The sequence below is a fragment of the Rattus norvegicus genome, chromosome 20, assembly GCF_021556685.1.
Source record: "Rattus norvegicus strain SHRSP/BbbUtx chromosome 20, alternate assembly SHRSP_T2T, whole genome shotgun sequence".
NCBI lineage: Eukaryota > Metazoa > Chordata > Mammalia > Rodentia > Muridae > Rattus > Rattus norvegicus.
In genome coordinates this window covers 24576132-24592962 of record NC_141553.1, presented here as the reverse complement: position 1 = coordinate 24592962, position 16831 = coordinate 24576132, and the positions used below count along the sequence as shown (strand labels likewise).

Here is a 16831-nt window from a genome sequence, read left to right as displayed (position 1 = left end):
GAACTTCCCCCCACCGATGTTGTCATGTTAGCTCTTGAGGAATTGCTTAGGTCTTGTTAAGGCAGCCATGTTGTTGGGATTCCATGGATGTGGCTTTTGTGTCACAGCTAGAAGGCTCCATCTCACAACCCATTCCTCGGTCCCCTTGCTTTACACTCTTTCTCCCCCTCTCTTCCCAGAAGTTCCCTAGACTCATGAGTCAAAGATCACTTTATATTTTATCTTGACCAGATATCACCCATTTCACCACTTAGATACTTGCCATGGCAAACTTTATTCATCCACCTGAACTTAGGTGGTGTTTATGTTCTTGTTGCTATGGGGATATCATTCTTTTCTTGTCTGTAGCTAAGAAACATGCATATGAAAAACAGTACTTATACCTCAAATATAACACAACAGGATCTATTCCTATGGGTTTTCATATTTGTCTTAACATTAAGAACTTTAATTTGCCCAAACATCATATAGCTAATCATTTTTCTCTCTCAGCAATCATGCACAACAACAACCACCACAAGATAAACTTTGGGGACAATGACACTACTACTACTTTTTCATAGAGGCCATGAGACCTTTGTACTTGCTATACTTCTACAGTCTCTCTAATGTCTGTGCCTAAAAACTCTGAAAGCGTGAACAAAGGTGACACTCATGTAGGTTGATTTTTTTCAGATATTTATCTTACACATACACGCGCACATGCGCACACATGCACACTCACATACACACACAGAAATATGTGTGTGTGTGTGTGTGTGTGTGTAGATGATGGAGATGCTGTGCTTTAGGGGTTTTGAGGTCAATTCAGAACATCATTACACCAACTGATGTCACAGTTCGCTCTTATATTTTCTTTTAGTAGCTTCATGGCTTGGAGATTTACATTTACGTAACCTATTCAGAACTAAATTTTGATAATCATAAGAAATGTTTTGCTTTTCTCGTGCCATCTATGGATGCATAGGTTTTATAACACCACTTTTGAAAGGAAGGACCTATCACTTTTTTTTTTGTGGTTGCTATTCTCTTGTGCCTCTTTAAATGCAGACCTGATTCTTTAACTTTTAAATACAATATCCTTTTCTGGCTTGATAGCATTGATAGCGTTGTGGGAACAGGACCAAGAATGGGGGTTAAAAGGTGATGAAGTCACTTCTTGAATTTGGAACTTCAGATACCAGCCTTGAGGTGCAGATCTGAGTTTCTTACTCAGTGCAGAAGCTTATATACAGTGTTTGAGCCAATCCAGAGTCCCTATCCTAGGCCAATGGTATCTTGCTCCAATGAAAGCCCTGCCTAATGAGGTAACTCAGAAGGAGTTGGGGGTTGGGAGGAACATAGACACCTGTTAAGACTTCAGAGAAGATGGGGGGACAGCCATCGCCCTGTCCTCAACTCCTTTATGTTGTCTCACTGGTGTTCCTGGAGCCATCTTGGGTCTAATGCCATCTATGGTAGATCAGAACTCTGAGTAGTTTCAGGGACCTTTGGGGCTTTGCTCTCCATCCCCCTTTTACCCTGGGAAGTCTGACGTGCACATTCACCACTAGCATCATTTGCAGCTTTTAAAATGACTAATATTCTATTGTCTCAATGTTATCTTTTATTTATCTGATTGATATCTTGGTCACTTCAAATAAAAATGCTATGAATGTCTACATTTTATGAAGACCTGAAGTCTTTCAAAATTAGTTTCAAAAAGTTTTGTTACCTTCTTGATAAATCAATTATTATAGTTTAATTTTTTTAAAAAAGTCTGTATTTGAAATCGATATTATAGATTTTTTTGAAAAATTGTGAACAGAGTATTTATTTTCACTGTATAACCTAAGTGATTATTGATGCTTGCACTTATTTTTTACTCCCATAAAATAATCCTTATCCAATAAAATAGTCTGACTTTATTAAATCATGGAGAAGGCAGAGCATAGCATTCCCATGAGATGCACACTCAGTTTTCATATCATTGGCAACTTCGTTGATACACTTTTTCCTTTGTGTGGGAGGATGTATGCATGGCTACGGTGTCTGCAGAGTTCATATGAATGCAGGTGCATGTGTCCTTGTACACATATGCTGATGAAAGATTAAGAAGCCAGATGAATGGATTCCTGCCTTTCCCTCCTGACTCGGGCTCTCGGTGACTGTGGAGCCGCATCATTTAGGTGAGAGCGGCAGGCAGCTCTTCTTCTCTTCATGCACTTACTGTCAATTTCCGGGGTTAGAGGTGTGCACAACCGTGTATGTCTTTCCATGTGGGTGCTGGAAACCTTAACTTACCTCTTCATGCTAATGAAAGTCATTTTTTAACCTCCAGAGCCTTCTTCCTAGCTGCATAATCTTTTAAATTTATAGATTCTTATTACTCCAGTGCTATTAAAGCCTTAAGTTTAGGGGCAGCAGGATGAAGCAGCAAAGAAAGTGATTTGATATAGAATGCAAGCCTAACAAACGTCCACACTGAAAGGAAGAACCAACGTCCTAAAGATGTGCGTAGACTTCAGTACTACATAGCATGTGCACTTAAAGTCATGGGTATTCTTCACACACACACACACACACACACACACACACACACACACACACACACACACACACACACACACACTAAATAAGTAAATAAGAAAGTCCACAGTTGATTCAAATCCCAAATCCCTTTTGTTTTTGTTATGTCTTAGTCCTCTTCTAGGACTTGCTTGATGCCGTCATAGTTTTTATTGTCTTGATGTCTTTGGTAATTTGGGGAGATATAAACAAGTCATTCTTAGGATGCCTGTTAAGTGGGCCTTATCTCTGTTTTCTTTATGACTACTCTGAAGTTACATAACACGAGGATGGGAACCACAGAAAAAGTGCCATTCCTGTTATGCCATTTCCAGTATCAGGACTAGATTTGACTGTTGATGTTGCTTTTGACCCACCGGGTGAGCCCTCTTCATGGAGGTCTTTTGCTCTTTACCACACTCATCATTGCAAGTTAATTACTGTCTAAGTCATAGTCAGAGTGAGAGGGGATGTTCCCCTTCTTAAAGGGAGGCTAATGATTATTTAAACATCCTTGTTTACTTATGTGTTCTATATGTGTTTGTTCTGTGTGGGATAAAGTATTTATTTGATGGTTTGTGCTATTGCCTAGTGCTGCATCACCTTTTCACTAATGAACATGATCCAGCTTTGGCCTTTGAAAGTCAGTACCTGTGTCCTCTGACAAGGTCCTACCATGAGAATTTCTTTTTTTCTTCCTTCCTTCCTTCCTTCCTTCCTTCCTTCCTTCCTTCCTTCCTTCCTTCCTTCCTTCCTTCCTTCCTTCTTGTCTGTCTGTCTGTCTGTCTGTCTGTCTGTCTGTCTGTCTTCCTTCCTTTCTGTCTGTCTGTCTGTCTGTCTTCCTTCCTTTCTTTCTTTTTGTTTTTTCAGCATGCTGTTACATTTTAACTGTACAAAGATAATTTTAACTTATTATCTATTTCCTGCTCTGTCCTAGGATCAGCCATTTTCCTCTGGACCTTTTGTTAACTTTAGTGCAGAATAATACTGAAGCTATAGTAGATTCTTGTTTGCAAGCATATGTGAAATGACTATGAAACCATGTTTTTACAAAAAAAATTACTGGCTCATAGCTATGACTCTCCTGGGCCTCCCTATGTAGACCAGGCTGGCCTCTAGCTTAAATAGATCCATTTGATTACCTCCCAGTGCAGAGATTAAAGATATCCAATACCATATTATGAGTTTTTTTTAAACAAAACTCAATCTTTTCTCTCCTGACATCATCATCGCTTGTCTCCTTTTCAATCTTGTATGGCCACATTAAGCTCTCGCCCAGAATCTGACATGTGAAATGAAGTATACAGGTATTATACATGAAGGAAACTAGGATGTTATATGAGCTAAAAAGGATATTCTTGTGTTTCAGCTGAAGCAAGGTGCCACTGACACAGCTGTTTCTAGCTGTGGCTAGAAGGGTTTTAAATTAGTTACAGAGATTTATTAGCAATAAAATTTAGTGATTTTTAATTTCTACTGTTTAACTATGAATTACTAAAATTAGGCCAAAGGCTAATAAGGATCTTTTGTTTAATTAAGAAACCTGATGCAATTTTCATTGTCAACTTCTACTTCTGAGCCTCAGTGTGTTACTGAATCTTCCACAGTAGTAAGTCAGGGGCCTCTGTGTGGATAGAAAGGTTTTTCTGTGGAGCCATCTGGTTTCCTAGCTTTAGCTGAATCCTATCTCCACTATAGTTATGCATGTAGAACAACTGACATCATGGAGAGAAACACAGAATTCATGAGTGATACTGCCCACACCAGGGCGATTCTTCACAGCTTTTCCCTTGGAGTTAGACGACAGTAAAAAGTGTGTGATCCCTTCCATTTTAAGCAACATCTCAAGGCTCAGGAGGTCCCCGTCACCCTTCAGTCTTCTCCCCTGACATCATGCCATATTTATGCATCTTTCAAAGAAGATTGCTTTCAGATTTTTAAGCTTTTGCTGTTAAGTTCAGCCTGACTCATTTAATGTCTGGTTCTTCTTATGTCCTGAGTTATCAAATTTAAGACCCCTGAGTGAAAAATCCTACATGCGATGCTGCCATGTGTGATTCACCGTGCTAACAGCTTCCCGTCCTATGCTCGATGTTTAAAATATACTTTAATAATCCTTATATACCATGCTACTTATATGTGTTACTTCACAGCCCTTTGATATGGAATGAATTTTCAGAATAAGGGAACTAAAATAGTAAAGGTTAAAATAGCAGAACTCACTGACAAATTCTTCTAACACATTGTCTAATATAATTTCCTTAAAATTCTGACAGCAAATTTAGTTAGGCATAATAAATAATATTTGCATCTCTTAGCATTAGGCCAACAGAAGGGTTGAAATTCTTTTTTTTTTTACTGTATACAAATCAAAGACTTGTCTTTCAGCACTATATTAAGGAATCGATAGCACCCCCTCGTCAGTACTGTCTGACAGCAACCAAAAGACCTCTATAAGTTAGGCACAACAAAATTGAAGGTATTTGGTATAGTTATGCAAATTTAAATGGTTAATTCATAGGGCAGTTGGATTAGATTTTGGTAGTTATTCACTGTGGTATAAAAAGTTTCAGTTCATTTCCTATGGTTGTTTATAAGAAAGAGAGCAGAATGATGAACAGTTTTTACTGAGAACTTACTTTGTGCCCTGGACCATTACAAAAGTGACTACACATGGGAATGAAAATGTGGCTTCCGATATGTCCACTCAGAAGCCAATCTACATCCATCTCTAATACCCTAATTAGGAAAAGATAAAACACACTTAAGGACATTTTATCTGAACAGTTTCCAGGGTCACACAATACATGTTCTACACACGGGAAACCCTTGTAGATCAATCATATCGAACATTTCATAAATGCTTTATTTATTCAGTGACTGAATGGGTTGATTGTACTAAGGAACATATGAGTGAAAAGAAAAATGCAAACCTAGATTCAGTGTTATCTTTCCTAGGAATGCCGAGCTGACTTCTTACTCAATTCCTTGCATATTTGAGCAATAACGCACATGGATTACTTTGTTTCTTTATAGAGAGGATTCATAGTTAATGTTTACAGGAAAAGTTTGTTTATATAAAGTAGGGAGGGGTTGGCATGTCATGCTGAAACGATCTCTACTCATACAGAGTCTTCAATATTTTGGGAGGTCGTGTGCTCACCATGCTGATTGATTTTAAACAAGCTAAAGCGATGTATTGCCAGGCACACGAGAGTCTTGCCTGAGGCACAAGTTGTAGAAGATGCCGACATCCAAAAAATAAAATTGAAAACTTTGGAATTGAGCTAAAATTTCCTTTATCCAAACCACACAGTATTTTCACAGGAGGATGCATATAAATTATTTCAATAATTCATCAAACTTTTATAAAACTTAGTAAACAAAACTTGAGCATTGAATAATTTCATATCTTATATAATTTGTGAAGAATTGCAATATCTGACAGGCTACAATATTTAATACTTCACGCGGGCTATGTCTCTAAATATTTTTTAATGTATTCTGTAATAGTTCACATTTTGTTTTTTTAGTTGTTTTTGTCTCCCATTATGATGAAAGCAGTATTTGACATTTTTGGATTTAAATAGAATAATAGCACACAGCAACTGATGATAATTAACTCGAGCAAATTCTCTTATCTACAATGTTGCATAATTTTTCTTCTTGCCACATTGTTAATGGTGATACATATCCAAAAATTGTCTCTTTTATTATAAGTTAATTTCAAAAGAAGATGACTTTTCAAGAGACTGGATATGATTCCTTGTTTCTTCATAGCTGCACAGTTTCCCCTTCAGGGAAAATGGAGGTGAAACGTTATTAGGGGGATCATGTTGAATGAAATAATGAATTACACAGATTAGATGGAAGATGTAGTCAAACAGTAAAAACTGGAACAAAGAAATAGATGACTTCAAATAAAGACCCTGTTGAAGAGAGTTTAGCTCTTATTGTAATTTTAAAAATCGTATTTTGAGTGAGCATTATTTGTCAGCTTTCCCATATTATGAACACAGTTAAGCGACATGGCAATCACATTGCCACTGTGTCTTGCCTTTCTTGCCTGCACTTACATGTATGTCCCTCTGAAGAACTCTTGCTTGCTAATTGCACTCAAACCTTCAAAGAGAAACCTCATGAGCAAAGTTTCTGTCCACAAATGCCATTTTAAATTTATAGTAAATTAAATGTTCCCTTAGTACAAATCTAAGACTTCTTAAATAATAATGGCTATGGGTTAAAGAATTTTAAAATAAAGTTGTATTTCCTCAATGTATTTTATCATTAGAAAGTCTTGTTTTATGATCCCAGTTCTTATAGTCTAGTGGTTAGCATTGTTAGGTGAGTGAATGAACAAGTGAATGCAAGTTTTTACTAAACTATTGTTTTATATAATATATTATATATATATATATATATATATAATTTGCAACCAGGTATTTAGTACATGCCAGTTAGCATTTTCTCATGCATAGGTGTCCAATCCTGAAACTATCAGTGCCCCAGGAATCTATGTGAGGAGTAAAATGTCACCCACATCACTTTATAGCTTGGTACTGTTTCAGAACAACTCCCACTGTAAAATTTGCATCTTCTTTATAAGTTGGATTATACAAGGATTGTACAATTAGCCTGATTTTACAGACCACACCTTTTTTTTGACCCCCATATTATTTTCATCAATCACCTATTTGGCTTTGTAGAATAACATTCCAGTAAATAGATATACAATTTATTAAATAATTTTTAATGTCACTGATTAAATAAATCCTCTGTGGATGTGACTGATCCAGGTTTGTGGACACTACAAATAAACCACCTACAAGTATCTGTGTGTGAGATTTTATGTGAAAGTTTCACTTTTTTTTCTGAGCAAATATGGAATGGGGGGGATAACTGATTCTCTTCTTTGTACGGAGACCTGCATACTGCTACAGTATGATTTTCCACCCTACATTGTCTCCCTCCCTCTCCTAGTTCCATTGCTTGGGACAAATGATCTCTAGATATAGTACAAACTACATGCTAAGAGCCAATTTCACAGCCACTATGGGTGCCTCCATTGGGTCACATCTTACACAATGATGAATACCATTATTGTACAAAGAGGATTTTTAGGTTGGGGACTTAACAATCTCTTTATATAGCAGTGTAAGTCTTCCTTAGGGGTTGTCCAAATATTTGCTTGGTTGCATTTCAGTGTCGTATTTTATACCCAAGCTGCCAACTTCATCTACTTTCTTGTAGCAGTGTAGGGAATTCTTATGTCCCATAAAGCAAATTTCAATCCATGAACTGTGAATAATATGGACCAAGTCTACTACTCATCTGAATTACAATCTTACTGAACAGCATCTCCCCAGTAATATGTAAGTTCTTTTATATTTCTCTATTCTTTTTCTAACTCAGGGAAATAGGGAGGCCAGGTTTGGGTACCCTGCTCAGAAGTTTAACATGACTGAAACCCAGCTGCTGTTTTGAGTCTTCTTACTAGATGAATTTGGTTAGCACTCTTGATATTGTACTTAGCATCCTAATGAAATCTGAAAGCGATTTCCTGAATGCAATGTATGTTCACAGTAGGAAGGAGAGGCACAATTCTCCATTCCCTCGAAACTGTGGCTAGAAAGTACTTTCATAAATCCATTTTCCTTAAGGCTGAAAGTGTGGTCCATGGAATGATGGAGTAAGTGCTCTTACCAAGCTGTAGAACTAAGACAAGGCAATGGAAGGGAAGTGTATGAGGTTGGGGGAGGGGCTTCTCTGCCTAGGCCATTGCATTCCCTTTGAATATCTGCTGTGACCCGGAAGACACAGGCTGCAGCTTTCCTTACACTTGGGATGCTGTGTCTGTGTCTAGCTCAGCTTCCACTGTGAAGCAGTAACAGACAGATTGCAAGGTGCTCTGTGGTCCTCTTACAGTCTTGCTGCTTGCCCTTGAAATGACCTGTAGAACCCTAAGCAAATTTCCTTATGACATTTATGGTTTTTCTCCTGCCAGTGAAAACAGTAAATGAGCATTGTAAAAATTTAGAAACGAATCAATTTCAAAGCAAAAGAGCTGGATGTACTATTTCAAAGCCCATAGATGGTAACTACTCACATCTATTGATATGTTTTCCTTGAGTGTGTTTGTATGCATACAACATTCAAACATAAATCATACATACAACATACATCATTTAAAATCACATGATATCTGGTATTCAACTACTAACTCTTGTGAAACTTGATGTTACCAAATACTCGGTTTGGTTCGTTATCGAAAAAGCTGTTTGAGGCTTTCTATGTCTGTTTTCACATATATATGCACTTTCTGTGCAAGTACATTAGTCCATGAATATCTTATTTTAATGTCCTAAGTAAAATCTGTAGACATTTAAAATTTGTTAATCTATGTTACATTGTTTATTGCAAAGGAATATCTGTATCTATATCTATACCTATCTCTATCTATCTATCTATCTATCTATCTATCTATCTATCTATCATCTATCTATTATTTCTTTGGTTATGGAGTTTGATACAAAAGATGAGATAGTTTTAATTTTATGAATCTCAGTCAGAGGAAACTGTTTTCTCAATGAACTAAATAATTGTTCAATGTAAGACATACTCAAAAGAGCATGTTCTGGGCTGGAGAGATGGCTCAGTGGTTAAGAGCACTGACTGCTCTTCCAGAGGTCCTGAGTTCAAGTCCCAGCCACCACATGGTGGCTCACAACCATCTATAATAGGCTCTGTTGCCCTCTTCTGGTGTGTCTGAAGACAGGGACAGTGTCTTCATATATGTAAAATAAATACTAAAAAATAAAAGAGTATGTTCTAAAATCAGTGATTCATTGCACATTGCCCTCTGCATGTTACCTTACTATAATAATTTTATCACTTACTTATGCTCTCTATTAAATATCAGAATATATAACAGAAACCACAGGCATGTCTTAGCACACTCATGGTCTGTAAGTTTTGCTCATCAATATATGCTAATTTGGATTAAATTAAAAATAGAAGAAATAACTTGGGAAGTTTTCAGACCTACCAGTACACTGGTACTCAGACTGTGAAGGAAAGTTTAATTCACCTCTACATTGGTGTATATTGGAGCAAGGGAAGCAGTCTGGAAAATCAAGAGGGTTGCAGTTCAGTTTGTAAAGGCTTACCTAGTTACTGAGAGGCAGCAGTGGAGCAGCAAGGAGCGCCTGAGTTACAGGTTTAGTAAAGACACTGTGTTTACCATGTACAGAAATGGCAGGTGGTAGGTACGGAGACTCAAGATGAGTCAGTCGATAAATCCTTGTCTACCTTGTTTTCTAAGCAGCATATTCATGCTTTTGAAGCTGCAAGTGAGCGTGCACATGTGTAGATGCATATGTGCATGTGCATTTATATATATACACATCTATACATATGTACTTACAACCACATAGACACATGGACACATAGATACATAGACATATGGCCACATAGACATATATAGATATATATGAATATATATATGCCATATATGCATGTATATTATATACATACACACATATACATTATATATATGCATCAAATATTCATATACACACCTGCATACATATACATACATATATGTACAAGTGTTCGTGGAGGCCATAGGCCACCACAGGGTCTCTTCCAAAATCACCCTCCACTTTATTTTTGTGAGGCAGTCTCTCCCTGAACTTGGAGCTCACCACTTTTGCTCGACTGTCTGGACAGGAAACCAATGGACACCCAGTTTCTACCTCCCCAACTCTGGATAACAGGGGGACGCAAATCTACTTTAGCCTGGGTGTTAGAAATCCAACTCATGTTTTCATGGTTGCAAACACTTTACTGATTAAAGCATCTCCCCAGTATCTTAAAACTTTCATAAGTATATAAAACTTTTTAAAGTTCTCAAGCTTCCCATGCAATTGTGACTACCATGTCAATTGGTCCATAAAATAACTTTGTGGCCTTGTTTTGAAGTGGCCTTTCTTACCTATGTGATATTCAACCATGATATACTAAGTATAAGAGTTAGTCTTCTCTCCTGTGATGGAAAAATGATAAGAATGAATACTGTGTTAATTGTTAAGCTTGAAGGAGAAAAGGAATATGGGATTACCAAGCCCCATTTTGCTGATGAATTGTACATGAACGCTTAATTAAACATGACTGCTTCGTTTTCCTTTTCTTGAATAGAAAGGATCTGGAGATTTCTACTATTTGAACTTTCCAAAAATATGCTTTCACCAAACCCTATTATCTTTCATGGCTTCATTTGTCTTTCATGTCTTTATTTAAGCTTCCAGATGGACTCATCATGAGACGGTTTTCATGAATTAGGAATGCTCCTCTTAGGATCTGAGCTACATTACAAGCTCATTTGGTGGCTGAATTAGGACAGCAATATTGATGATGTCACTTTCATTTATGATCTTTCTGCTGAGTTGTTCTGTGCTTTTTTGTAGTTGTGCTTTATTGATATCTCCAGAGCAGAGCAATGGCTGTCCATCATAGAGAGACTAAGGCTGCGATTTACACTGTGTTTACATTATTATCAGAATTCTCAAGAGGCCCTGCTATAAAGTTGAATACTTATCATTATTTCTTGTAACAGGGTAGAAGGAGCTATTAAAAGAATTGTTGGGAACTCTGGGAGTAGTAGGGAGAAGAAATAGAGAACTCTGTCAAGGAACTCAATGTTTTGTTGAACGTTAAGGATAAAATTTTTAATTTTGAGTCAGAGTGGTGGAGTTTGTCCTCTCCTCCTCCTTCTGTATGTCCCTTCTCTCTGCCTTTATTTTTCATCTTTCTTTCTTGTTTTGTGGCTCTTTTATGATCTCCAATTTTCTTTGGAAAACTTTAGCATCACACATTTTTAAGGTTTGTAGAGATGAGTGTTTATGCAAAATGAATAAATGAAACAATATTAAAAATAATAAAACCCAGAGCTTAAGAAAGAAATTGAGCATCTGTTTGTCTGTCTACATATCATGTATCCATGTACGTATCTATAGTTTTTCTGCCCCTTACTTTCAGGGTACCTTCTGCCACTTTCTTGCTACCACAAATAAAAGTCTCAAAATGCATGTTTTCATGTGTCATATTGGATTATTTTGTTCTCTTTTACATATCTGAATAAAACTTCTAAGAAAATAAAGAAAATTAATAATGATGAACTACATTGACAATTCAATATTTTGTACTTACTGAATTATATTTCAATACATCATCTTATTTTGCCTCTAGTATGACCCTGAGGAATTAGGTAGTATGCCTTTTGTATCACAGGTAAGAAACTTAAGCTTACTTCCAGTTACTTTGGGGCAAGCTCTGAGAAGAAAAGATGAAATAAATTTCTTGGGTTCTAATATGAGAAACAACCAATTAATTCCAAGAACCATTAAAAAACTCTCTAGACAATTGAGCCACCTTTGTTTTGTCAGATTTAGATACAGTGCACTTTAAAGAAGGTAATTCATTCCCACCGTTTCTTAGAGTACTCTGTAAGGTGAACCCTTAGGAAAGCCACTTAAGATCGTTAAAATAAATGTCAATTGAAAATTCCCCGCATTGGCTTCATAGGGAAAACAATATATGCAGAATTATATTAAATTATATTTAACATAGTCATAATAGGAAGGTGGAATTAGACAAACATAGCTACAGGTTAGCCCCATGCCCAGGCAGCATACTATTTGGGGATAATGAAGTGTAATGAGGTACTTAGTGGGATGTTTAAGGTCACAGTCTGAGAATAAATTTGGAACAACTTAGAGGCATCTAATGTTACACAAATATTTGTGAGAAATACGTAAGAATTAAATGATAGTACAGGAAGAAGAAAACAAAAGCAAAACAATCTTGGTATATCTCAGCTGGGTCTATAGGTTTAGTCCTTATAGCATCTCTGTACAGTTGAGCTGCATGATACCTTTTGGGCTTAGGTAATGTTACTCAGATTCTGTTCTGACAAAAGCAAAGTTTTACAAGGTTCACGAAATGCACAGTGTCTGTCACTGCATGGCCAGAATTCAAATTCAGATTTGCATTGTTCAAAGTTATTGGATCATTGTACTCTACAGCATTGCCTTTATGGTGGGTCAATCTCCTGTCACAGATTGCTCTTTGACTGAAAACACACACACACGTGTAACTTTCTGTGCTGAGATGGTTGGTTTAACTGTCAAGCTGACACAACCTTGAATCTCCTTAGACCAGAGTCTGAATGGAAATTAATCAAGTTGGCTCGAGGTCATGTCTACGGGGGAATCTTTTTAATTTTCATCTGATGTAGAAAGACAACACCCATTGCAGGTCCCACTATTCTATAGGAAGGGGGTCCTAGACTTCATAACTAAGGAAAAAGATTGCTGAAAGCAAGCATGCTTTTAGTATGTCTCTGCTCTGGACTGAGACTGGGATGTGATGTGATGTACCTGAGTCTCTGCTTTTACTTCCCTAAAAGAATTGATTTTACCTTGGACGTATAAGTCAAACAAATGCTTTCCCCCTCTCTGGTAGTGTTCCTCAGGACATTTTATCACAACAGAAATGAAGCTAGAATCCATATTAAGTCTGTGCTCTACCACTGAGCATACCACCAGCCACCACATTTTTGCCTTTGTGAAATCACTTGTTCAGAAGAAGTGTATTTTTGAGAGACTGTTTTCTTGCAATCCACCACCCCAATCTCTCTTCTGTAAAGATGCATCTTATCATTTTCATGATTGGCCTTCAAACCTGAAAAAGCTAACACATATCCTGGAAAATGATTAAAGAAATATCCTTTCTCAGCTTCCACTTAATTTAAACTGTTCCATTCCATATTTAACCTCCTACTTCACAATTCCTTCCAACCACTTGCCTTCCGGAGCAGGAAATGTTGGCAGCAAGCATTTTGAACACTCTCCCAAGAAGAGAAGAGGTCAATTTTGGTGACTTTGCAAGAAAAATATTAGTTCCATGTTACAGAAACAGAAAGCACAGCAGTATGTGGGTGTAATTGGTGGGTCTTTGTCTCTTCCAGCTACAAAACTGGCTGTCGAGATTTCTGAAGGCAGCCATAGTTTTAGTTAGTTTGCTTTATTTGGAGTTTGATTAAATATTGGAAGGAATGGTGAGAGTATGCTGTGCTAAAGAATGAGTGACCTATGTAATAAACAAAAGATATTTATAGCAAAAAGATCCCAGTGGGGGCATCAGACAGTCGTCAGTTAAATGCATTGAGACTCAAGAAAGGGGATTTGCCCAAAATATATTCATTTGTCGGCACACTTAGCATATGTATCAAGAAAGGAGGAAAATGCGTCTTCTCAAAACTCCCGTGAGAGTACACAGAATGGCTAAGAGTGAAATGTGTGGGTTTTGTCGAAGTTGTCTAACATTGAAGTTAGGGTATTAATACCTAGGAGGAGAGAATCAATTACTCCAAGAACATTGTTACTCATAGCTTCTAATGATCTATGCATAAATAACCAAAAACCAAGTATGACAGATATCCAGGTGAGTCGAGAATATTTATATCTTCTAGCAGACAAATAATAAATGTAAAGAATTATACAATGAAGCAATGAGGGGTGCTCATTGCAAATGGGGGTGCTCATTGAAAGTGTTTGTGAACAGAGACCAGGTTGCTTAACAATGCAGGAAATGATTAATTATCCAGAGGCAATAGTGAAAAAGAAGCTGGTACTTTGTTACAATATATCAGCTAATAATCATCTGCATCATCTTCAGATTGGAACCAAGGGAAGGAAGGCCCTGGACAACCATAGAAATGTCTGAAATACTATATGATGAAGTTCAAGGAATAATCAGAATTTGTCTAAGGAGGCTAGTCTTCAATAGCCAGGTCTATAGAAGAAATCAACCTCATTTTGAAAAAATAAAACTAGTTCTTACTGGAGTTTTCTCTATAACTCTGTATTAAAGTACAAGGTTATGACTATATAAATTAAAACACAGGTTAATTCTTGTGTAATCCACTGACTTAATAGCTAGTCAGATTGCTTTACAATGACAAAAAATTCTATCAGATCTCTAATTTTCCTACTGCTCCAAATGTATTGGAATGAATTCATATACAATAAAAGGTCTTCATTTTAAAGCAAAAATTCAACATGTTTAGTGTATTTGTATGGTCTATAGTGGTTATCATTTATTTAATTACTGAATTGTCAATATCCTAAAGACAACGTCCAAACCCACTTAAGTCATAGCATTTTTCTCCTATAAAATAATCAAATTTGTTTCCAATAGATATTCATATTCCAAAAATTTCATTTCATGTTCTTGAACTCTTTATTATAGTTGGCACTTTTCATGTAGCATGTTCTAATCAAGGCTCATCTGCTGCCCAGCATGGATAGTTTTTGCCTCTCTTTATGAATAAATCTTACTTTACTGTATTTTTGTATTCTTTAGTAGAGTTGTTTCTACTTTTTAATCTCTGATGATGTTGAAGATTTATATGAGCATCTGGGGTTGAATTTCAGATTATATGTCAACTCAATGGTCATGTTTCTGAGGTCCTACAGACTATTTTCAACATGGTGGCAGCATTTTCTAGCACCAGCAGTTATATTTTTCATTCTTTATACAGACTCCAGAGGAACTAGAGGATGTTTCTGACCTTGAAGATGACCATGAGGTCCGTAGCCACACCAGCACTCAGACAGAAGGGAAAACTGATCGGGTAAGTTATCTACCAAGGACATCTCTTAGCCGTGAGTAGTCCTCTTCAATCCAGGAAGCCTGTCATACATGAAAAAGTTAGATTCATTCTGATTTTCTGAAACACAAAGAGGAAAGCATCAGACTTAGGAATAGCAGGTTAAGAAAGTATTTTCTCTGTCTTGAAAAGTCAGAGTGAAGGCTCTAAGGTGTGGTAGGAAATCATTCCACTTGCTTCTGATTTTGTATAAGTCTTGTGACTATGAAAGTAAAATTCATACATGTTTGTTTAGTGCAGAGAATAGGATGCATGCTTTTGTAAATATAGTCTGAAAATATAGGAAACACTATCTCCTACTGAGCCAGTAGTAGGGACTTTTTTCTTGTCTTTAGTACTATCTTCTGCACCTCTCTCAAAACACACACACACACACACACACACACACACACACACACACACACACACACTCACAGAGAGAGAGAGAGAGAGAGAGAGAGAGAGAGAGAGAGACAAACAGAGATCGAGAGAGAGAGAGAGATGTTTTTCTCTACCTTTTGAGGTAGCCTATGATTCTCTTTCATTTGAGTATATTGTTCTGAAAATAAATACCACTTTTTCATAGACAGAAAGTATTTGGTAATACGTTGGGTGGAGCCTTCATGTTGAGAGTAGGATTTCTGCTAGTTCCTTGGTTTGTTAATTTGTTTAAAACTAATTCACACCAGGAACTGTCCAGAACACATAATATCTAAGTGTATTTTCTTCAAATTGAGCTGTCAACGTCTGAAAGGATCAATAAAGAAGTGTGTTTTGCTGCTGGTAAACTCTGCTCCAGTAGCTGGTGAAGTATATCTATGTCACTGGGATCAAGATAGGTCTCAAGGCTGACAAGTCATTGCTAGAATAAAGTTTAACTAACCAGAGGGAACCTTTGCATTTAGATAAACATGAGTGTCTTTACATTGAGGATTTATACACACAGACAATGAATCCTTGGTTTAGACACTTCAGATTTCTTCATTTAGAAAATGAGGACTAGATTATATGTTTTCATGTTTCCTTGGTAACTTCAAATAAAATGATATTTATGGGGGTGTTTCATAAGCTTTAAAACTTAGTAATGAAGTGGTAAAACTTGTCTTATCTCTGTTTACTCATATTTATTCTGTGTCCTGGTTATGACCCAGTTAGATGCCCCTGTTGTATCTTTTTCATAGGACTGCTTACATTCTTAGGATCATTCAGAAATCTCTCTACATTGTGGAATTTTTTCCATCTGTATAGGGTCTATAGCAATCTAGTTTCTCCTTATTGTCCCTGTGCGAAAACCTCACCACAGCCAGTAACAAGACTATCCGATCTGCTTAGAGCAAAATTCTCTTTCACCTAACGCATACCTCTGCACTATGTATATTCCAAATGACTCAGATGTTCTTTCCTTCTCTTCCTGATCCTTTCCTGTAATTATGATGTGAAATTCCTTTGGAAAAATGTTTAATCATTATGAATCATACATCTCTACTTCCACTCTTTGAGTATGTTATTCACATTCTTCAGACTCATTCTTCCCTAGAACATTCTCTTTCATTTGTCGATTGCAAATTCTTAAGT

The 16831-nt window shown here is 36.8% G+C and overlaps 1 protein-coding gene across 3 annotated transcripts in view; it reads left to right on the top strand.

Moving 5' to 3' along the window:
- Nucleotides 1–16831, top strand: part of Ctnna3 (catenin alpha 3) — a 1520222-nt gene that overhangs the window by 1329295 nt on the left and 174096 nt on the right. For all 3 annotated transcript variants that reach the window (NM_001426985.1, XM_087597777.1, XM_087597778.1), the window contains 1 exon segment: nucleotides 15149–15241. In NM_001426985.1, the coding sequence (NP_001413914.1) occupies nucleotides 15149–15241 (93 nt within the window).